General features: G+C 43.5%; 1 protein-coding gene across 3 annotated transcripts in view; it reads left to right on the forward strand.

The window, feature by feature from the left end:
- Nucleotides 1–24603, forward strand: part of CDKAL1 (CDK5 regulatory subunit associated protein 1 like 1) — a 729763-nt gene that overhangs the window by 191034 nt on the left and 514126 nt on the right. For all 3 annotated transcript variants that reach the window (XM_008262511.4, XM_051855824.2, XM_002714231.5), the window contains one exon: nt 22677–22773. In XM_008262511.4, the coding sequence (XP_008260733.1) occupies nt 22677–22773 (97 nt within the window). The remainder of the gene's footprint in view (nt 1–22676; nt 22774–24603) is intronic.

Genomic DNA, 24603 nt, shown 5'->3' on the forward strand with positions numbered 1-24603 from the left:
AGCAGATAGCTGGATTGGAAGAGGAGCAGCCAGGACTCAAACTGGCATCCATATGAGATGCCGGCACTCAGGCAGCAGCTTTACCTGCTATGCCACAGCACCGTCCCCTATCCAATTATTTTAATTCACTCTCCTACCTGCGATTCAGGTTAAGAAATGAAATATTGCTAGGTACTCTAGAAACCACTTTATGTTCCCCATGAAAACCACAGGGTTCTAACCCCATGTTCGAAAGTAACCACTGCTCTGACTTTATAACCGTCACTTCCTGATGTTCTCTTAGGTTTTTAGTTTCCCTCTAACTGTTTGACTCTAGACAGTGGAGTTGTGTTGCTAATTTTAAAAAGCCTATTAAGTATTTTATTAATTATTTAAAACATTTGAATTATTTGAGAGGCAGAGAGACCAAATGAGCAAGCTCCCATCCTCTGGTTTACAACTCCAAATGCCCTTAATGATGGGAGCTGAACCAAACAGCAGCTCAATCCATATCCTTTGCATGGTTAACAGGAACCCAATTATTTGAGCCATCACTACTGCCTCCCAGGGTCTGCACTGGTGGATAGCTGGAATTGGGAGCTGGAATTGGCACGATATAGGATGTGATGTCTTAACTGCTAGGCCAAATGCCCACCTCTGGGATGCATTTTAAATTTATATGGGCTTTCCATATCCTGGGTTTTCCTGAGTGTGCAAAGGTGACAAGATCATGGTTTGCTTGTCTTTATGGAAGAGAGAAGTTGCTGGTTTTTCAGTTGTGGTTTGAGACCCTGTGGCAGCTTTCCCATCATTTGGTGGCATTGTTCTGATTGCTTGATTGTAACATTAATACCTACAGGCCCAGGTATCAGAAATATTTTTACATGGAGAGCTGTTCTTGTGGTTCCAACTTGTGGTTGACTATGCAAGCTAACTGCTGTGGGGGCAGATGCCCCAAATTATCGTCTGTCCATCTTTAGCTTTCTCAGCCTCTTCCATCTTTGATTCGTGGTTTGTCTTTGGAAAATCATGTTTTGTTTGTTTGTTTGTTTTTTAAAAAGCTTTATTCCAATTGGAGTTGTCCATGTAGGTCAGGGATTTACTCTCATTTATGCGTGTATTTTTGTCATACCTGTGTTATTTTGGTAAAATAGGTATGTGTTTCTGTCCATTTGATCATCTCAGTCTTCTCTGGAATCAGACTATGTAATTGGGCTTATCATGTAGAAAGTAGTAAATTCACACACCTTTGTGTGTGTGTGTGTGTGTATTTTAAATAAGCTGTTGTTGGCAATAGCGACTGTGGTTCCAGTTGCAGCTTGCTTCTCTCCAGCCATTTTTCTGTAGTAATTCTGGGTATAATTCTCTTGTTTCTTTCAGATCTCATTCTTCTTGTTTCTAGCCTCAAATTAAGAATTCTTATGTTCAGCCAGCACCACGGCTCACTAGGCTAATCCTCCACCTTGCGGTGCCGGCACACCGGGTTCTAGTCCTGGTTGGGGTGCCGGATTCTGTCCTGGTTGCCCCTCTTCCAGGCCAGCTCTCTGCTGTGGCCCGGGAGTGCAGTGGAGGATGGCCCAGGTGCTTGGGCCCTGCACCCCATGGGAGACCAGGAGAAGCACCTGGCTCCTGCTGTCAGATCAGCGCAGCGCGCTGGCCGCGGCGGCCATTGGAGGGTGAACCAACGGCAAAGGAAGACCTTTCTCTCTGTCTCTCTCTCACTGTCCACTCTGTCTGTCAAAAAAAAAAAAAAAAAGAATTCTTATGTTATTTATGTGGCTATAATAGTCTCATTTGATTTGTGTGAGAACATACCAATAATATATAGTTCCTTGCTTGTTAGTTCTGAGGTGAGAATGAAGCTGTGGCTTAGTAGAGCGTTGTTGGTATCCCACCTTCCCCCCATACGTATCTGGGGTATTTGTAGGTATGTCTGTGTTTACTCATTTCTGCCCATTAGCCAAATACAGTTACTTAAAGGACCAATCAAGTGATTAATCTCAGTAGAATGGAGAGAAAATTCTGCAGATAGAAAATGGAACTTTTAAATTAAACACAGATGCCGGCGCCGCGGCTCACTAGGCTAATCCTCCGCCTAGCGGCGCCGGCACACCGGGTTCTAGTCCCGGTCGGGGCGCCGGATTCTGTCCCGGTTGCCCCTCTTCCAGGCCAGCCCTCTGCTGTGGCCAGGGAGTGCAGTGGAGGATGGCCCAGGTGCTTGGGCCCTGCACCCCATGGGAGACCAGGAAAAGCACCTGGCTCCTGGCTCCTGCCATCGGATCAGCGCGGTGCGCCGGCCGCAGCGCGCCGGCCGCAGCGCGCCGGCCGCAGCGCGCCGGCCGCGGCGGCCATTGGAGGGTGAACCAATGGCAAAGGAAGACCTTTCTCTCTGTCTCTCTCTCTCACTGTCCACTCTGCCTGTCAAAAAAATAAAAAAAAAAAAAATTAAACACAGATGTCAACAAGCCCTAATAATTATAAAACCATCTGAAGAATGGCATGCTTTGTTAGTACAAAGTCAAATGCATGCTTTATGGGGTGGTATAGTTAAATATTTTATCTTCATCCTTGGCCTATATAATTTTTGTCCCCAAATGTTTCACACCTTCTACAAGGTGACTGTCAGTAACCATTAGTTGAGTGGATATAAATCTCCCACTTGCCACTGTCCTGTGTATAATTTTTCATGTGTATGTACAGCCTTTCTATTGTAGCTATTCCTCAGGGAGACAGTGACATTGACTTTAGAAGAGAGAGGCCATGTGAGCACGTTCTTTCCCAGAGCCAGTGTGGTGCAACTCAGAGTCCCATCTGTGATTCTGCTGAACTTGAACTCATTCTGCATAGTGGATGGTGGCAAAAGTGAAAATCTGTTTTTTTCTGTATATGCAGTATATCACAAAGTTGATGGAAATTATTTTGGTGCAAAAAAGTTTTGAAATCCAGGCATAGCTTTTTTTCATAATATGCATTCCCATTAACTTTTGAAGACATCTTTCCCCATATGCATGCAGTATAAATATTTTAAAGATTTATTCATTTATTTGAAAGTAAGAGTTACAAAGAGAGAGGATGAGACAGAGAAACAGAGAGAGCTTCCGTCTGCTGGTTCACTCTCCAAATGGCCACAATGGACAGAGCAAAGCCAGGCCTAAGCCAGGAGCCAGGAACTCCATCCTGGTCTCCCACTTGGTTGGCAGGTGCCCAAGAACTTGGGCCATCTTCCTCTGCTTTTCCAGGTGCATTAGCAACAAGCTAGATCAGAAGTGGAGTAGCTAGGAATCCAACCAGCGCTCATTTGGGATATTGGCATCGCAGGCAGTGGCTTAACCTAACATTATGCTACAATAGCAAATCCTCGAAAAATTTTTTTGGCAAAATAAACTTACCTTTTTTAAAAAAAAAAAAACAAGATTTATTTATTTATTTGAAAGTCAGAGTTACACACAGAGAGAAAGAGAGGCAGAGAGGCGGCGGGGGTGAGGGGGTGGGGGGTGGTCCTCCATCTGCTGGTTCACTCCCCAGTTGGCCGCAACCGCCAGAGCTGATCCAAAGCCAGGAGCCATGAACTTCTTCTGGGTCTCCCACAAGAGTACAGGGGCCCAAGCACTTGGGCCATCCTCTACTGCCTTACCAGGCCACAGTAGAGAGCTGGATTGGAAGTGGAACAGCTGGGACTCAAACTGGCACCCATATGGGATGCTGGCACTGCAGGTGGTGGCCTTACCCACTAAGCCACAACGCCGGCCCTAAACTTATCTTTAAATTCCATTTTCTCATGCAATTAAAATTTTTCTTTATTTTGAAAGGCCAAGAGACAGAAAAAGAGAGAGAGTGAGCAAGCAGCATTTTTAACTGCTGCACTAAATGTTAAATGTTAAAGTCACATTGCTAAATGGTGAGTATAATTATTTTATTTCAGGTGATAATTTGGATTGATGGTTGTATGAGTTAGTCCTTTGGTTTGCATTGCAAATAATAAAATTTGACAGATTTTTTCTTTCAAAAATGAATTGTGTTTTGTGAGTTTGTGTTGATGTGAGGGTGTTTGCACCCAGCACAGTGGGCACTGGCTATCTCTGCAAATTGCTGCACCCTCTGGAGCTTGAAGTGGACAGTGACTCCAAAGTTTGTGTCTGTCCAGCAATGATAAATAAATCTTCCCATTAAACTTAAAAAAATTACATTAAGTATATAGTTTTGTGATGAATGCCATTGTCATCTCTGGTCAGATTTACTATAGCCAATATGTGTATTTTGTTTCTGAAGACGTAATGGAAATAGAGGGATATTTTTGGTTTCCTTTTGGTTGGCTATTTCTTTTTAAAGAAGGAGAGATGGAAGGGACAAGAGAGAAAAAGACTAATGGAATAGTAGTGCTGTTTATGGAGTAATAAAGTAATTCTTAAGACTATCATGGTAATTCTTAAAAACTGATGTTTGAAAGTATAAGCAAGTCAACCATATTGCAGATGTGATATTTACCATAATGTAAATAGATTTACCATGAAATTCAAAAGTAGATAATTGATGTTGGTGCCAATCAGATCTTTCATTTGGGTTATCTGTTTCATGTGGTGGGAAAAATAGATTTTCTTTCTTTAATTTTGACTTTATTCAATTTTAGAGAGAAAGCATGACTGTTACAACTTAATGATTAGTTGTATTATTTATTGGCATTGGGTATCTTTCATTTATTAATTTGCTGGAGAAACATTTTTAAAAATATTTATTTATTTATTTGAAAGGCAGAATAACAGAGAGGTAGGGAGAGGGCGAAGGGTGGGGGGAGGCATCTTCCTTCTGCTGGTTCACTCTCCAGATGGCCACAATGGTCAGAGCTGCACCGATCTGAAGCCAGGAGCTAGGAGATTCTTCCTGGTCTCCCATGTGAGTGCAGGGGCCCAAGGACTTGGGCCATCTTCTGCTGCTTCCCCAGGCCACAGCAGAGAGCTGGATTGGAAGAGGAGCAGCTGGGACTCGAACTGGTTCCCTGTATGGAATGCAGCACTGCAGGCGGCAGCTTTACCCACCATGCCACAGCACTGGCCTTCCAAAAAATAATTCTTAAAAATATACTCTAGTTGAATAAAGTGAATGTTGTCTTGGCATTACCCTCAACTTTCTTATTACCTAATGTGGAAAATTGTCTTAGAAAAAAATTGGTGTACAAATGGATTTCAAAGTTTATGGAAGGATGTAATTAAAATAAGTTTATTTTGTTGTAAAAGTTTTTGAAATTCTTGCTTGAAAAATTTTTTGTACCAAGAGAGCTCATACTTTTAACCTCATTTTCCATGAGCCTTTTGAAGTCCCCTCTTATTAACCAATGCAGAACATTTGAAATCATCAGCCATAAGAACAGTACGGATGATTTGGGACGAGGACACATTCTGACTTACCTATTTCAACGTGTCTACATCCAAAATGAACTCTTTAGTGTCCTGAAATGCCGGTGTTGTCATCTCTTGCTTCTGAAAAAAAGAAACCTCTTGATCATTCAGGAGTTAGAACTCGCCAGATCCCAGCTGAGGAGGCTTTGAAGGAAGTTCATCTCTTCTTTTGCCTCTGTCCCAGAAGATGTGGGATTTCCTGATTGTATAAATTATCCAAGGAGACAACCCTGTCAGATTGGATTCCAATCTTTCCTAGGGCTTAAGGGGTTTACCACTTTTTATTATTTTCAATAACAATAATTCTTTCTTGTATTCCCTCCAAGGAAGGGATCAGCTGTATTAATGAATTAATTGATAGCTCCTTTGAAAAGAGACTACAAAAAGGAGTTAAAAAATTCTAACTTTAAAATAACTTTTTATTCAAATTATAAACACTCCCTGAGTTAAGATGGTTCAACTTACCAATCTTTGGACATTACAATGCTTCAGAAATGTTATGTATTCCATAAAACCATACTGTAATTTCATAGGTTAAGTGTGTTGAATGCATTTTCAATTTAACATATTAAAATTTGCAGTGGGTTTCTTGGGATGTAAAGCCATTATGTATCAAGGGCCATCTATGTATAGTGTTTGGCTGGGTATTCCTTCAGAAGCCAGTTTGGGATCTAGTTATACTCCTCGTTTTCAGGTAGTGGGGATGGTAATAATAAGCCCAAGTGTGCATTTTCCTTCAGGACTCTGTAACACTGAGTTAGAAAAAAGCATTAAACTATCTTATAAGTCTTATCCTTTTAATTTTTAGTTGGAATCAGAACTGTAAATTCCCTTCTCTCCTACCCCAAAGTATAATATAGATTCATGTCCTCATTTAATTTTAGTCATTGTTGATGAATATGTTAAGTAAAGTACTATCAGATGTGCAAATTAGATGGGAAATTAGGTAAATGTCACAGCTGATCAGGACTTCTGTCCTCAGTATCACTGGATTGAACGCTTCTGGTACACTGATACACTCTTGAGTTTCCATTTACAATTTGTTCTTCCCTCTCTTCTTTCCTCTTTTGAAGGGTATTACTTTGTTGTTTGAGTAGAGCATCGATATTGATCTAGGGGAGGGTGAACTACTACACTACAGATTTGTTCATTTTATTGGGATCTTCTCCGTAATAGGAATATACCTTGGTCCTTCAAAAAGTTTCTGAGAATTGGAATTCAAAGATAAATTTCTTTTGCTGAAAAAGTATTTTGAATGAAATCTTCAGTCTTTTTTTAACTAATATGCATTTTCCATGAATGTTCATGAGCATTTTTGAAGATCTGTCAATGCATGAGTTTCAGAACTTTTCCCACCAAAATAAACTTATCTTTTAATTTCATTTTCCATGAACATTTGAAGTACCCTAATTTGTGTCATATACTTTACATTATTTGCTTCTGTTAATTCTTTTAAGAAAGGAGTGCCACTTAATAGGAATGCTGAGTTGATTTAATTGCCAAGTGCTAAGATGAGTTTTGAATACAGCAAGGCATCTTATATGCCTGGCCTGACTTCTCAGGAGCCACACTCTTCTGTCTTTACCTTAATTATTGAAGCTGTGCTTTAAATTTTACAATACTGGGGAACAAAGAAAAACTCCTTTTCTCTCTTAGGTTGAGTAACTGGGACCTACAAAATACTTTATCAAAATGAAAAAAGCATAATTGATCTTAATGATAGGATTAAGTGTCAAAAGGATCATATAAACAAGACTAGTGTCTGCTAATACTAACTGATAGAATTAAAAAGAAGAGAAGGATCCAACATGGGAAGCAGGATACACAGCAGACTCATAGAATGGTGGATGTCCTAAACAGCACTCTGGCCTCAGAATCAGCCCTTAAGGCATTCGGATCTCGCTGAAGAGCCCATGAGAGTATTTCAGGCATGGGAAGCCAAGACACTCTGGCCAAAACAAACAAACCTAAATGAAAGATCTCTGTGAGTGAGATCCCAGTGGAAAGAACAGGGCCATCAAAGAAGGAGGTACCTTTCTCTGAAGGGAGGAGAGAACTTCCACTTTGACTATGGCCTTGCTAAATAAGATCGGAGTTGGCGAACTCAAGAGGCTTCCATAGCCTTGGCAACTCATGACAAGAGCCTAGGGAGATTACTGACACCATAAACAAGAGTGTTTATTTGTTAAATCAACAACAGGAGTCACTGTGCACTTAATCCCCATGTAGGATCTCTGTCCTTAATGTGTTGTACAATGGAATTAATGCTATAACTAGTACTCAAACAGTACTTTACACTTTGTGTTTCTGTGTGGGTGTAACCTGTTGAAATCTTTACTTAATATATACTAAATTGATCTTCTGCATGTAAAGATAATTCAAAATGAATCTTGATGTGAATGGAATGGGAGAGGGAGTGGGAGATGGGAGGGTTGTGGGTGGGAGGGAAGTTATGGGGAAGAAAAAGCCACTGTAATCCAAAAGCTGTACTTTGGAAATTTATATTTATTAAATAAAAGTTAAAGAAAAAGCATCTTGTAATGAAGCAGAAATGGATTTAGTTACATGTATATGTACAAGAGTTCACAAAGAAATGTGACCCACAGAGGTGTTTATAATTCGGGGTTTATATACCATCTTTTTTTTTCTTTTTAAAGATTTATTTATTTTTTTGAAAGTCAGAATTATACAGAGAGAGGAGAGGTAAAAAGGGAGAGAGAGGGAGCGAGAGAGAGAGAAAGAGAGAGGGGTCTTCCATCCGATAGTTCATTCCCCAGTTGGCTGCAATGGCCGGAGCTGTGCCACCAATCGAAAGCCAGGAACCAGGAGCCTCTTCCTGGTCTCCCATGCGGTGTAGGGCCCAAGGACTTGGGCCACCTTCTACTGCTATCCCAGGCGATAGCAGAGAGCTGGATCGGAAGTGGAGCAGCCAGGTCTCAAACCTGCACCCATAAGGGATGCTGGCACTTCAGGCCTGGACATTAACCCACTGCACTGCAGCGCCGGCCCCTGTATACCATCTTAACAGAGAAGGCAGAATGGAACAGATTAAACAAAGGAAAAGGAGGCTTCTTGGGGGAGGGGTGAGTTGTGGAAAAGTGAGTAAAATGTATATGCTGAGTCAGGATCATTGTAAAATGATTTATAAAATCAGATTAGACTTTCTTCAGGTGATAAGAGTAGTCTGTGGAGTCAATTTGTATCATGCTTTAACCCAGAGCGGGGAAGACAGAAAGTCTTTGTACCTATGTCTGCTATTTGGTGCAAATGATACTCCATAGTGGTGGGTTTTTGGTTGGTCTATTCTGGTCCTCTTCCCTGAAGAAAAAGTAGTTTCTTGTGAACTAATAACATTACACCCGATGTTATAAGGTTGGTTAATCTTTGATTTGGTCCTGCAGTGACTTCTCCCCTGTTTGGACTCAGCTAATTTTCTTTTGTAATATTCATTTTAAAGTATATAAATTTTAAGGTATATTTTATAATGTATAGAATATATTAATCCTGGGGCCTGTATTAAGCCACTGATTTTGATGCTGGCATCTCATATTGGAGTGCAAAAAGGCATACTGTTCTGTTTCCAATCCAGCTTCTTGCTATTGTACCTGGGAAAGCAGCGGAAGATATCCCAAGTGCTTGGGCCCCTGCCACCCACATGGGAGACTGGGATGGTTTTAGTACTACATGTATCTGATTTATATACAATTGAATGTATTTGGGCCACTTGATGGTATTTTTTCTTCCTTTGAAATTTTTTAATAAGTGTTTATTTCTGTATAATTTGTATATTTCATTTTTTTTTCTTTTGGGAAGGAGGGATCTGAACTTCATTTGTGTCCCTTGAAGCACACATTCCTCTTGGTATCTGCTAGACCTGTTAGTATATAATGGGCATAAATTAAAATATTTTATTAATGAATTTGCAAAATTAGTATACAAAATAATTTCTATCATTTTCTCCAGGAATTTTCAGATTCATTGCCTTGCAGGTAGAAATGGTGACAATAGGCTGAGTAGACAAGTTAAAATAGATGTGTTGGGAAGTAATAGCTGACATCTACAAAACACAGAGAAGAATCAATATATATGGCCTACTGAAATTATTTATTATGGGGCCACAGAACCTTATGGGTTTTGGTGACCCCTGGCTTGGGGCACTGCTACATTAAAGCAAAGGGCAGTGATGGATGGCTTCCAGTTCTGAGTCTGTCTTTACTTTGACCTCTGGCAAGCTGTTTGATCTTTCTGATCCTTGGTTTCCTCTTTGGTAAAATGACGTGACATGTTGGAAAGGATGCCTGTTACAGAGGTGAAATTTTATATCCACAGTGATTATCTAAGGCAATCAACCACCAGTTCAATATAGACCCACTCTATTTTCTGTAATAAGAAATGTAAAAATGTCATGTATTTTAGAAACATTTCCTTTAGGATAGGTAAATGATTTGAGATCTAGCTCTGTATAGAGGATGGTTTTTTTTTTTTTTAAGATTTATTTATTTATTTCAAAGGCAGAGTGAGAACAAGAGAGACAGGGAAGAAGAGAAATATCTCATATCTGCTGGTTCACTCTTGAAATGGCTACAACAGCCAGGAAGCTGGGTCTGGACCAGGCTAAAGACAGGAGCCAGGATGGGTGGCAGGGGCCTGTGTACTTGGGGCCATCTTCTGCTGCCTTCTCAGTCACATTAGCAGGAAACTACATCAGAAATGAAGTAGCTAGGAACCAAACTGGCACTTTGATATGGGATGCCAGCTTCCCTAGTGGACACTACTGTGCCACAACTCTGGCCCCATGGATATGTTTTTGAGGATAAAGAAGGCAGATTCAGATAAATAAATGAGAGCTGCTTGGAGGTTTTGTGTAGTATAAGAAGGTGTGTTGTAAAGTGATTAAGCAAAAAAGTTTGAAGCAATGAACTCCTTGCATGTGAGGTAGTAAAGCAGGAAGCAGATGACCACTCATTATGGATATTGTAGAAAATATTGAGTATGTGGGTAAAACCTGTTCCATTGGGCAAACTTCCTGTCTGATTTGAGGTACCTAAAGCAGGTTGGGAAGGCTGGTAGCGAGTGGGTGTGACTCGGGTATCCTTGGCTGGTCTGAATCTTGGGGTGACGCCGTCTACGGGGGTGCTGGAGTGCTTCACCACAGCTGGTGGGAGCTCCCTTCCTCTTTCCTTGCTTCGTTGTCACACTTTGAGGAGCCGCGTTAGAGTGTGGTCTTTATTTTTTTAATTCCTTATCCAACAAAGGTAGTTGTTATTCACAACTTGAAATGTTTCCTTTCACAGTTTATTGCATGCATCTACTTTCTTGATTCCTTCTTTATAAAAATGACACATAAAAATCCCGTTTGATAACTTGTATTTTCTTATACCCTTGCATTACAGCCATCTTCCCATTTCAGCACTTGTAGATCTTCATAATTCTGTTAAGTGAAAGTGAGTGTTTTATAAAGTGCTTAATGTGGGCCAGCCATTTAAAAGTGCTTTTCATATACATTTAGTCCTTACAAGAAAGGCAGAGTTAGAGAGAAGACACAGCGAGAGAGACAGACAGACAGACATATCTTCCATCCTCTGGTTCACTACTTAGAGGGACACAACAGTTGGGGCTGGTCCAGGCCGAAGCCAGGATCCAGGAGCTTCTTCTGAGTACACCATGTAGTTGACAGGGTCCTAAGTACTTGGGCCATATTCTGTTGTATTCCTAGTTGTATTTGCAGGGAGCTGGGTCAGAAGTGGAGCAGCTTCAACCAGTACCCACAGGGGATGCCAGCGTCATAGGCAATGGCTTAACCTGCTGTGCCACGGTGCCAGCCCCAAGAACTTCTATTGCAGATGAAGAAACTGAAGCACAAAGTGGTGACTAATTCTCATAGTGCTGCACAGTCAGCGAATCCCAGCGCCAGCCGGGAACCTCAGCGGTGGTGCCAGTCTCTGCCCTGCTTCTCAGTTCACTGTGGTGTTCCTTTGTACATCCAGGCCTTGATCCATTTAGCCCTCCCGCCCCACCATTTGGCTACTGTGGTGTGTTATGCCTCTGCCAAGTCTGGTAATACCACTGCAAACCAAAAGATAAAATCTGTCTTTATGAAATTTGTCCTTGAGGGGAGGGCTAGAGACAGATTATTAAAAAATTAAAGAGCAGCTTTTGGCTTAATAATTAAGATGCTGGTTAAGACACCTGCATCCCGTATTGGATGCTTCAGGTCCTCGCTCTGTCTGGCTGCTGACTCTCACTCTCTGCTAATGCAGACTCTGGGAGGCAGCAGTGATAGCTTGGAAACTGGGTTCCTGCCACTTGTGTGGGAGACCTGGCTTGAGGTCTTGGTTTGGCTGCTTTGGCACTGCAGGCATTTGAGGTGTGAACCAGAGAATGGGAACTCTGCATATAGTTAGGGGGGGGGGGGCAGGAGAAAGGTGATAAGGGGAAGTAAAGCAGGGAAGCATTTGCTGGTGCTGCCCTGAAGTGTTGCAGATTGAAACAGTGTGGGACACGGTGTCTGAGCAGAGTCCTGGGGGCAGGAAGGAAGTGAACTCTGGATACAACGTCTGGGGCAGGAGCCTCGCAGAGGCTCACGTTTGGCACTCTCAGATAGCCTGAGCGGCTGGACCAGAGTGGGTGGGGAAGGAGTAGCAGGAGTTTCGGGAGAGCAGGGAAGGAGAGTAGTGGAGGAAGTCCAGGTAGGACAGCCTCACAGACCACTCTTAAGAACTTGATTTTTCATCTTGGTGAGATGATGGTCCCTGAGAAGATGAGGGTAGACGTGGTGTTCTGGCTTCCGTTGTTGTTTTGAGACTCAAGGCTGAAGAAATGTCAGTGGCTTTGACCAAGAGGCAGCAGTGGAGGCTGGGAGAGCTTGGAACCTGGACTCCCTTCCAAGGTACAGTCTGGGGTTTGCTGATTGACTGGGTGTGAGGAACAGGTTGCGTCAGGGACGATTCTAAGAATTTGGGGGAGAAGAGCTCCAAGGACAGACTTGGTGTTGACTGGTGGTGCCTTCTACTTCATAGGTGTCTTGAGGCTGGAACTTTGAATCAAAGAATAAACCCGTGGCCTTCACTGCTTCAGAGACAGCTTTGAAACCAGTCATCTGAGAAACCAGAGAGTTGGCAGGATTAGGGTTTAGAGAAATGGAAGGTTGTCCTGCAGAGAAACCGGCTTGCCAGGTGGGACCGCTGGGTGTCATTAGTGTTTTCCCTGGTGTGCGCCTTGGATTGGCAGCTTCAGAAACTCAGTTTCATAGGTTTACTGGAACTAAGTAAGCCTAGGGGCCAAACACATACTAACCGGTGTCACCCGTTCGGTTTGTCATGGAGGACCACCCGGCCACAGCAGGAGCAGCCAGCCCCACCGGGATGACAAGTTTTCTCCATGGGCGTCTGTGGAGAGCCCCCATTCCCTCACTTGCAGGGACAGTGGCTTGTGGCAGGCAGCCTGGCAGGGCTCAGGGGCAGCTTCCCTGAAGCCCAAGGAATCTTCCCCATTGTCCGTGCTTGGTTTCTTCTGGAGCCCGGAGGCTAGTGAAGCCCCCTGGTGCGTGTCTGTCTTTCTTGCATCTGTTCCTTCCTTTCTTCCTTCTTTTCCATATTTCTCCTTCTGTAATCAGTGCACAAGCGCCATGGTCACCATTTTTGGCTTGTACAGCTACTTCCCTCTGCTTCTTTCCAGCCCTCCTGTCTGTGTTCTGTTCTCTTTCCTCCTTACCTTTTCCACTGTGGCTTCTTTATTTTTTAATTTTTTTTTTTTTAATTTGAGCGGAAGGTTGAGAGGGAGGGAGGAAGTAAGAGAGGCAGACAGACATATACAGACATACACACAAAAAGAATATCAGAGAGATAGAGCCCCAACCACTGGTTCAACCCCAAATGCCTGCAGTGGTCAGGCTGGGCCAGGCAGAAGCCAGGAGCAGGGAACTCAGTCTGGGTCTCTTGTGTGGCTGGCAGGGACCCATCTCCCTGAGCCATCACCTGCTGCCTCCCAGGGTCTGCAGTGGCAGGAGGCTGGAATCAGAAGCTAGAGGCAGGAATTGAACCCTTGCACTGTGATGTGGAATTCTGGTGTCCTGACTGCTAAGCCACATTTCCGTCTCTGTAGCTGGTTTTTTTTTTTTTTTTTTTTTTTTTTTAAGCTTTTTATAGGCTCATTGAAATTCTCCTTCTATAGTGACCTGTCTTCTTTTAACCTCTTTCTAGAAGTCTGCATCCTTATCCATGCTTTTCCCCCTTTAAAATAAAGCCACACAATCCTTTTTTTGACCATTACTCCCCAAAGTACTGCAAAGTCAGTCACAGTAAGCCCTGTGGGTAGGGGCAGACAGGGACTCTGATCACAAATGCTTAGCCTGTCCCTGGCGCAGGAGTCAGTGTGACACAGCCCTGCCTTCAGGGAGAGCCACCTCTTCTTCATGACCCTGGTGTCCTTGGGCCTCTGGACAGAGTTATGTGCTGCTGCTCACAGCTCTCCCGGCCACCTGCACCTCTCTGTTCTTTGTTTTGTCTCCAGACTGATCTTGAGGTTGGTGACTGCCTTTTACCTGCATTTCCCTTGTGTATGCCATGTGGTGATGCATGAGCGAGTGGCAGCATAAAAACGTGAATTGGTAAATTACTGGCAATAGTTCTTGGAGGTTTTGGCAATCAGTACAATAAAGGAAACCACTTGAACTTGGAATCAGGTTCCAGAAAGCTTCTTTTTTGTTTGTTTTTGTTTTTAAAGATTTACTTATTTATTTGAAAGAGTTACACAGAGACAGAAGGAGAGGCAGAGAGAGAGAGAGAGAGGTCTTCCATCCACTGGTTCACTCCCCAGTTGGCTGCCATAGCTGGAGCTGCTTCTGGGTCTCCTATGTGGGTGCAGGGGCCCAAGAACTTGGGCCATCTGCTGCTGCTTTCCCAGGCCACAGCAGAGAGCTGGATTGGAAGTGGAACAGCCACATTTTGAACTGGTGCCCTTGTGGGATATTGGCACTGCAGGCGGCAGCTTAACTCATTACGCCACAACGCTGGCCCCCAGGAAGCTTTTGACTGGTTTTGCCTGGCCACTTCGTCAGGGCGTTCTAGTTTGTTATATGCAGATGCACTCTAAAGAAATGAGAGCTGTGTGCTGAAGGATGGATTACCTTGACTGTCTGCCTAGGGTACCCACTCTGCTTGGTACTGTCACTGGCATTCAGAAGCTTTTACCCTTTCAACTCCTCTTTGCAAAGCGCACTGACGATTCCTCTCTTTCTGCTCATGGGGCATAAGCGATGGCAATGATGTTTTAATTTTGTTGGTTAGATGACATCCAGGCTTGGGAGCCTGAGATTATGCCCCAGTAACTTTGGCTTTGAATGTCGCTGTACCTTCCCCAGCCACGTATATGAACACATCCTGATGGATTATTTTTTCAGGCTGACAAACCTGTTACATCTTAGAGTAACTTCACTTTCAACTATTTCAGCAGATCATGTACATACAGAGTGGCACTGATGTAAAGTGGTTCCTTCTTGGCTGGTTCCGGAAGTTTGGAAAGACATCATGGTTAATGAATTACATCAACAGCATAGTCGTTAGTTGTTTTCTCTGAGGTTACTCAGATTCATTTGGGTGTTTTTATGTGTTTCACACCACTGCATGCCTATGCATCAGTATATACATCAGTGCCCTCTCATTGGGACATTTGGGTGCAGAGAGCACTCAGATGTGTGGTGGATGATGCTGTGCTTGGTCTGTACACAGACTGGTCAATTTGTCCCTGCTCCGGGTGCTGTTGGGAGGAAGGGTTTTTATGAGTATGTTAGTATGCATTTAAAAATTTAAAAATCAGATATATGCTGAGCCGGCGCCGTGGCTCAATAGGCTAATCCTCCACCTTGCGGCGCCGGCACACCGGGTTCTAGTCCCGGTCGGGGCGCCGGATTCTGTCCCGGTTGCCCCTCTTCCAGGCCAGCTCTCTGCTATGGCCAGGGAGTGCAGTGGAGGATGGCCCAGGTGCTTGGGCCCTGCACCCCATGGGAGACCAGGAAAAGCACCTGGATCCTGGCTCCTGCCATCGGATCAGCACGGTGCGCCGGCTGCAGCGGCGGCCATTGGAGGGTGAACCAACGGCAAAGGAAGACCTTTCTCTCTGTCTCTCTCACTGTCCACTCTGCCTGTCAAAAATAAAAAAAAAAATAAAAAAAAAAAATCAGATATATGCTTAAAAACACTTTTTTTTTCTGTAAGAAAAAATTAGGTTAGAGAAGTAGACATTCTTATGAGTATTTTAATATAAACATCACTTTGTAGGAAAGGAATGGGAATGAAAGAAATGAATGTGGAGAAAAGCAGCATTAACCCGCTACCCGCTGCTTCTCAAGAACTGTTTTTCTTGATATGTGCATAGAATTGTTAGTTTTCTCTTAGACTGAAGCCTTAGGACAACCAGAAGTCTGGTCAACTATTAAATTGAATAATGTTAAATAGTAAATGTCTACTTTGCAGACTTTCAGTATGTTTTAGCTCTGTAAATTTCTGTGCTATTCAAGAGATGCTTATCCCAGTGTTTGTCACATAATCAGAACCCAAATTTGATTTGTGCTGTGAAGGTGATGTTTGGAGAACTGGGCGGTCTTGGGTGCTCCTCCCAGCTCCAGCACCAGCACCTTTTTGAATCTTAAGTTTCTCATCAGTGTAAGAAAGGAATGATCTTAGGTCATCTTTGTATGTTTTATGATGCTGTACATTTTGGGATTCTGTACAAATTATTTCGGCATTTGGAGCTTGGAAGAAAAGAGTGAAAGACTTCTTTGTATTTTTTGTATTGCTAAAGTTAATGCTTCAGACAAGGGTATATCACTATTTCTATTTAGAAATATGTTCCAAGAAATATGAACCGTTATATTAAATTACCTTTACATTCAATTTTCATTTTAATTAACATTTCAAGGCTATTTGAAATGAAGACATGGGAATTCATGCTATTTTAAACTTTTTCAAGATGTTGTTTTTGTTTTGCATTTCATTATTTTTTCTTTGTTTTGTTTTTGACAGGCAGAGTTAGAGAGAGACAGAGAGAAAGGTCTTCCTTTTTCCATTGGTTCACCCCCGAAATGGCCCCTCTGGCCAGTGTGCTGCTGCCAGCGCACTGCACCAATCCGAAGCCAGGAGCCAGGTGTTTCCTCCTGGTCTCCCACGCGGGTGCAGGGCCCAAGGACTTGGGCCATCCTCCACTGCACTCCCTGGCCACAGCAGAGAGCTGGACTGGAAGAGGGGCAACTGGGACAGAATCTGGTGCTCCGACCGGGACTAGAACCTGGTGTGCCGGCGCTGCAAGGCAGAGGATTAGCCAAATGAGCCGCAGCGCTGGCCTGCATTTCTTATTTATAATGTTTAAGCTTTTACACTAAGTTTTTACAAGCTGGTGAACACTGACAAGTTATCTCTCCCACAGAACTGTACCCACACATTCCCAGACAATATAAATATATGGTTGAACTAACATTAATACACATCTTAATGTGTTATTCTTACTGACATTCATATTTTGAAGGATAAAAGCCTTTTAAAATATGTTTGTGCTGGGAATATTTCTAAAGAAAAAAAATTCTTAAGCTTTTTTTTTTAAAACTTCAACAAAGCTAACTAAATAAAAAGAACAAAATGTCAGAAGAGAAGGTTTAGAACAAGAATACCCTGAGAATTTATATTAAAACTTATGCTACTTGATTTGGTCACCTATAAAATATGGTATCAATATTCTAAAACTGGGCTCATTTTCTTCTCTTCTCTCTCTCCTCTCTCACTCTCCCCTCTTCCCCTCTCTCCCCTCTCCCCTCTCCTCCCCTCTCCCTTCTCCCCTCTCCCTTCTCCCCTCTCCCCTCCCTCCTCTCTTCTCCCTCCTCTGTCTTCTCTCCCCTCTCCCTTCACCCCTCTCCCTTCTCCCCTCTCCTCTCTCCCTTCTCCCCTCCCTCCTCTCTCTTCTCTCCCCTCTCCCCCTCCCCTTTCCCCTCTCCCCTCCCTCCTCTCTCTTCTCTCCCCTCTCCCCCTCCCCTTTCCCTTCTCCTCTCTCCCTTCTCCCCTCTCCCTTCTCCCCTCTCCCCTCCCTCCTCTCTTCTCTCCCCTCTCCCCTTTCCCCTCTCCTCTCTCCCTTCTCCCCTCTCCCCTCCCTCCTCTCTTCTCTCCCCTCTCCCCTTTCCCTTCTCCTCTCTCCCTTCTCCCCTCCCCTCCCTCCTCTCCCCTCCCTCCTCTCTCCCCTCTCCCCTCTCCCCTCTTCCTTCTCCTCTCTCCCTTCTCCTCTCTCTCTTCTCCCCCCTCTCCCCTCCCCTCTCTCCCCTCTCTTTCCTCTCCCCTCTCTTTTCTCCTCTCCCCTCTCTTTTCTCCTCTCCCCTCTCTCCCCTCTCCCCTCTCTCCTCTCTCTCCTCCCCTCCCCTCCCCTCTCCTTCTTTCTTTTCCCTTTCCCTTTTTCTTTTTGCTCTTCCATTAAATTTTCACACCAAACTCAGTAAAAACCTGAAATAATATATATATATATATATTTTAAGATTTATTTACTTATTTGAAAGGCAGAGTTATAGAGAGGCAGAGAAAGGTCGATCTTCCATCTGCTGGTTCATTCCCCAGATGCCCACAACAGCCGGAGCTGTGCCGATCCGAAGCCAGGAGCCAGGAGCCAGGGGCTTCTTCTAGGTCTCCCACATGGGTTCAGGCCCCAAGGACTTGGGCCATCTTCTACTGCTTTCCCAGGCCACAGCAGAGAGCTGTGTAGGAAGTAGAGCAGCCGGGAATCAAACCAGTGCACATGTGGGATGCCGGCACTGCAGGCGGTGGCTTTACTCCCTGTACTGCAGCGCTGGCCCTGGAATAATAGCTTAAAGAACTTACATGCATCTCTGTTTTGAAATTTTCCTTGTAATTTTCTGATGATCTTACTCCCTTAAAATCAGTCTTGGGTGGTTTCATAACCAGATTTAGTGGTTATCATGTCAGCAGAACGTTTTCCCTCAGTTTTTACATATTGGTTCTACTGTTTTTATATTTAATTTTATTAAAATTTTCTTGTTTTTTACATCTGAGAGGTGGAGAGACAAAGGGCAGGGTCAGGGTAGAGCTCGAGTCCACTGATTCACTCCTCAGATGCCCACGACAGCTGGGGCTGGACCAGGCTGGAGCTGGGAACTCAGTCCAGTTCTTCCACCTGATGGCAGAAATCAAACTCCGTGAGCCATCACTGCTGCCCACCAGGGTGGACACTAGCAGGAAGCTGGAGTCAGGGATTGAGTCCAGGTGTCTGATATGGAATGTGGGTCCCCTAACTGGCAGCTTAACTACTAGGCCAAACACCCATCATCATTTTCTGATATTTCACATAACTGACCACACAATGGTTTTTACCATGTATGTGCTGTTGGGTGTGCTGATTGTTATAGTTTTGCTGCTGTTGGTGTGTTTTTGTTTTCCGCACTTTATTTCTACATCTCTAAAGAACCAGAAAGTTTTGTTTTCAGTTGGATTTTCTGTGCACCGTTAGGGACTGCTGCATGCACTGTTTTTGTGTGTTACATTGCAATACATTGCCAAGGTCTACCTCAGATTTCGTGTCCTATGTGAGTTGATTATCTTCTGGCCCAGCACTCAGCTAGCCTCTGACAGCTGGTGGCACCACAACTCTTTATTTTCTTAGCCTAGGGATGACAAACTGTGGTCTATCGGCCTAGTTTGTTCCACTGCCTGTTTTCTAAGTGAAGTTTCCTTTGGAACACAGAATATATTCATCCATTTAAGTGTTGTCTGTGGCTTAGTTTGCACTAAAATGACAGAATTAAGTAATTGCAGCAGAGATCTGTGACTAGCCAAGTATGAACTATATGCTTTCTTTTTTTTTATTTATTTTTTATTTTTTTTAATTTTTTGACAGGCAGAGTGGACAGTGAGAGAGAGAGAGACAGAGAGAAAGGTCTTCCTTTGCCGTTGGTTCATCCTCCAATGGCCGCTGCGGCCAGCGCGATGCGGCCGGCGCACCGCGCTGATTCGATGGCAGGAGCCAGGAGCTAGGTGCTTTTCCTGGTCTCCCATGGGGTGCAGGGCCCAAGCACCTGGGCCATCCTCCACTGCACTCCCGGACCACAGCAGAGGGCTGGCCTGGAAGAGGGGCAACCGGGACAGAATCCGGCACCCCGACCGGGATTAGAACCCGGTGTGCCAGCGCCGCTAGGCGGAGGATTAGCCTAGTGAGCCGCGGCACCGGCCAGAACTATATGCTTTCTTAAAAAAAATATTTTATTTGCTTGAAAGGCAAAATTAGAAATGAGGGGCAGGTGTTAATCTTCTATCTGTTGGTTCACTCCCCAAATGCCTACAACAACTGGGCTTGGAACAGACCAAAGCCAGGTACCAGGATCTCCATCCAGATCTGCCACGTGGGTGACAGGGGCTCAGGTAGCTGAGCCATCTTCCATGGTGTTCCTAGGCACACCAGCAGGGAGCTGAATCAAAATGGAGAGCAGCCAGGACTTGAACCAGTGCTCATATGGGATTCTGCTGTTGCAGGCAGCGGCTTAATGCACTGTACCACAGCGCTGGCCCCAACTGTTTAGACAAAGACTCAAAGTCTTAGACTCAAAACCTTGCCGCGTCACCTTTGGGATTTCCCTTGTGTATTCTAGCAAGAGAATGAATCTCTTCTTTAATCTTCTTTTTTCCACACTTTATATGTGTTCCGATTCTCACATCCTTGTGCCTGTGGTATTATATTAATCTCCTTCTGTGGTTTCTTTTCCCTGCGTGGTTTGTTTTACACTGTGCCGCCGATTTCTGCTTCTTAGAGTTTAGCTGCCGTCCCCTTGTCCCCTAAATTGAAGACTCCCCGCCTCTTCCTTCAGGCTCTTTGCAGCGCAGAAACCCTATCATCTGTGCCCTGCAGAAGCTCCTGTGTAACTCAGCATTCGCCCTTGCACATCCTTGTCAGAGAGGTCCCGTCTGCCAGGAGCTCTCTCTGCCTCCATTCCCATGCTTGCTTCTACCCATGCAAATCCTTACCAACTTCTTCATGAAGCTTTCTTTTTATCTTTTCCTGTCCGCACATTCTCTTTCCCTTCCTGTTTCATTACCTGTGCCTCTCTCTCTCTCTCACTGAAATGGCATCATTTCTGCTGATGCAGTGTTAGGTTCTTGTGCATCTCCTCCACTAAAAACCATAAGCTTGGCAAGTGCAAGGTGCTTCTCTTCTGTGTTACTACGTGCCCTTCCTCACTCACTGTAATGTCTCAGGTGTGCTTGATCATTAAGCGGTTGAATTGCACTATAAGAAGCAGGCTTTTTAAATCAGATTGAATTATTAGAGTCTCTCTTAGATGTTTGACAGTGACTTTAGGTGTTAGATCTAAAGTTCTTGAAGGAGCCAGATGACAACTGCCTTGTAGAGATAGCTAATGAAAATGGGAGAGATGCCTTCATTTGACAAGGCATTTCACATTTCCTGCAGGAAAATTAATCGTGTGCAGTGATGTGCTTGGTGCTGATAACAAAGGAGAACCAGCTCACAGTGCCAGTCAGCAATTTGCTGGAATATGTTATACAGCCTACCAAAAGTCAGACTTTGTAAACAATTGAAAAAAAAAAAAGTTTTTCAGGATTCAAACTGGAAAAATTTTATAAAAATATTGTAAGAACCTAATGAAATACCTACAAATAATGTTAAAATAATATTGTGGGGGCCGGTGCTGTAGTGTAGCAGGTAAAGCCACTGCCTGCAGTGCCAGCATTCCATATGGGTGCCTATTCAAGACCCATCTGCTCCACTTCTGATCCAGCTCTCTGCTATGGCCTGGGAAAGCAGTAGAAGATGGCTCAAATCTTTGGGCTCCTGCACGCATGTGGGAGACCCAGAAGCAGCTCCTGGTACTGGCTTCAGATGGGTCTAGCTCCGGCTATTGTGGCCATCTGGGGAGTGAACCAGTGAATGGCAGATCTCTCTCTTTCCCTCTGCCTCTGTCTCTCTGTAACTCTGTCTTTCAAATAAAAAAGTAAATCTTTAAAAAATAATAATATTGTGTTCTCTGCCTGTTAGTTCATTTAATCCTTCTTGGTATACCTCTTGGAAGATTTTAATGTGGTGTGTGCCACAGTTAGTCCTGTTAATCCCATATTTTCATTGACTTCCAGTTCTGAGTTTGTACTTTCTAAAAGCTGACCAGGACAAAGAGACGCGTGCCATGTGTGGATACTTTTCAGTTCTGTAGTAGTGCAGTCTGAAGTCACATGTCTGCTGGGCTGCTGACACTCTTGGTTGGTTTCAGAAGCCTAGAGAGCCAGGGTGGCAGCAATCAACGTGAAACTTAAAACACGACTTTCAGGGATTCAGCAAGCAGAGTAAAGGGAGCATCAAAGCACTGTCAAGCCCTAGGACTTGAAAAGGAACTGAAGACTTGAAAATGTAATTTTAAAGTAGGCAAAGGATATGGCTAGTTTCTATGAAAAGATAGAAGCTCTGCTTTGTTGGTTACTGCCTTCAAGCTCAGAATCTGTGTTTGTTGTACAACGTGCATGCTCAAGCCAGTGAGTGATGTCCACCTAAGATGTAGTCCAGCTCCCTCTTGAGTAAAGAAAGGCTTAATGAAATACCAGATACTGATCCCTTACTAGCATTTCTAGGATTTATGCTAGCTAGGGAAATAATGATGCCACTGAACATAGATTTTACATCTGGGTTTCTATGATAAAGACATACTAGATTGGATGGATACTTATTCATAGAACACAGATGTATGTATGTTGCCTATATATGTGAAGGATGATCTCTGAAAGCCATGTATAAGCAACCTGTAACTGATGGTCTCTGGGGAACAGGGCTTGGTAGATGTGGGGATTTCCAGGATATGGAGTTCTTTACTATTTACTCCTCTCTCCATTTGAACTTTTTTTTTAGTGTATTTTATTTTGGACAAGAGACTGGGGAAGAATATATTCAAATTTAGGTTTTCTTCATTAATATTTAATATAAATGGCTTATTTGAAGGGTTACCTGTCTGTCTGGAAAATGTGGTTTTCGAGAAAGATTCAGACTCTTGAGAATTCTGCACTAGTGGGGTTTTGTGTTTTGGTTTTATTTTGTACTGAGATGCTCATGAAGGGCATTATCAGAGCGGGCTGCTCTTTGTTCTTTACTCGTATGGTAAATAGACATGTAGTTCAGGTGTTTTCTTGAAGCAGTTGTAAGAAAATTCAGTTTCATGCCGCGTGGGCCTGTTGCTGGGAGAACTTCTCTGCACTAGTAACCGTTGGCCAAGGTATGCTTGTGAGCAAAACCATTCACCCTGTTTTCTCTCCCATCTTTTAGGAAGGCTCAGGAGGAGAACAAGAAGGTGGTGCTGGCTGGCTGCGTTCCTCAAGCCCAGCCCCGCCAGGACTACCTGAAAGGACTGAGCGTCATCGGGGTAAGCCTCCTCCTGATGAGAGGAAACAGAGTTTATGTTGTCAGCACACGGTAGGGCCACATTTGATTTCCTTTTCTGGGCTGCTTATGGCTGTCCTAATGTACTTTCTGTTGTCCCTGCAACTTGGGTATGTCTGTGTAACTAAACTTCAGAGCATAAAGTGTTCAAGTTTCTCTGAGAAAGAGGAACGCAATAAAAAGCTGTGTTTGGAGTTTGGGCCCCTTTAATGACTGGATCTGTGTCCATCACCATCCATTTGCATATCGCTGCCATCCCTCCTCCCGCACTCAGTGCTCTCTTGGTGTGACACTCCCTAAAAGGCAGGAGCCCGTTGGGGATGCCCACCTCCCTCACACTCACTCCCCAGGGCAGATCCATTATGGCACAGGTATGAAGGCTTCTTGGACCCCGTGGAGGTCTCCTCCCTGGTCCCATCTCTGGATTCCCCTTTGCTTGCTCAGCGTGGAGTTGTGACTTTACGTTGAGTGGTGCAATTCCTTGAGTGAACTCCACCTCTCTCTTTAAGGTGTTAGCTTCGTGAAGGCAGCTTTTCAGTCTTTTCAAAGATTGTCACCACGTTTCTCCAGTCTTTCTCACGGCGCTCGGCTCTGTGTACACTCAGTATTTGTTGACTGACCATTGTGGTTCTGTCGCTGGTGTGCTTTTCCCTACTGTGCAGTGAGGTCTGTGAGGTGGAGGGCCTCTGCTCCCTCACTTTGTCTCTCTGGCCATCACCGTTTGCAAAACACCCTGATGCAGCTGGCATTTATGCAGCATTTCTTGACCAAGTGCTGGTACTTCCTGCATTCTGGCTGTCTCCTGAAGCTATATCCGGTAGTTCATCAATGGTTGCCTTATGTGTAAACGATCATTATATATCACGGTTGTATGCACATAGGAAAAGTTGATTTGAATAATTGGTGGCTGAATTGAGCTTTATAATGGATTTTTCTGTACTTCGTACAGTATTCACAAGTTCTTATATTGTGTTCTCAGCGTAATGAACTTTCTGCTGTGAAATTCTGACCTCACTAGTAAATTTAAGAATCTTTGAATAAACATTCTCACTTTAAACAAACAGAACCTGAATGTTTGGTAACTTTCGTTTGTTTTCACCATTTGTTTACATTTTGATTTCTCTTGGTTTAAGGAATGAACTGAATATGGGACTCCTGAGTTATCTTTTCATGTCAGACTAACTTTCTCTGTAAACATAATCCTGCTGTGTTGGGGAAATAAGAAACCAGTTAGAACTCTGAGAGATGGAGTGTGGCAAATGCCTGGAGTTCATCTTAGATTTCATCCCAAGGAAGTGAGTTACTGGGATAGCAGAATTTCTTTAGTCTGCAAAGCCGCTGTTCTGCATACATTATGATAGCATTTCTGAACTCCATGGTGTGCAGGAAAGAGCTTACACATGTCAGGATATAGGAAAATTCCCGAAATTTAGCACAAAGAAGGCTAGCAGTTTTTAAGGCCAACACAAGCTGTGACATTAGCAAAGGAACTTTTTTTTTCATGTTCAATCCATTTTTCATTCTGTCACATAGTTCGATTTAATACCATTAACCTTCTTTAGAATTACTTCATAGCATATTTTGAAATGTGGACAGTAAAGTCATACTTCTATCACCTAATACAATGTTGCATATCTCCTTCAGACTTTTAATCTTTGCATTTTCTTTTATTTAGTAGTACTCTCAAAACTATTTTATATCTTTAGTTTTCTGTGCTATCTCATGAATTTGTTAACTACTTAAAACCCTTTGTTAATGTCCTATCAAAGGATATATCATAATTTACTTAACTATTTTTTAATTATGGATATGT

The sequence above is a fragment of the Oryctolagus cuniculus genome, chromosome 5, assembly GCF_964237555.1.
Source record: "Oryctolagus cuniculus chromosome 5, mOryCun1.1, whole genome shotgun sequence".
In the NCBI taxonomy this organism is placed as follows: Eukaryota; Metazoa; Chordata; class Mammalia; order Lagomorpha; family Leporidae; genus Oryctolagus; species Oryctolagus cuniculus.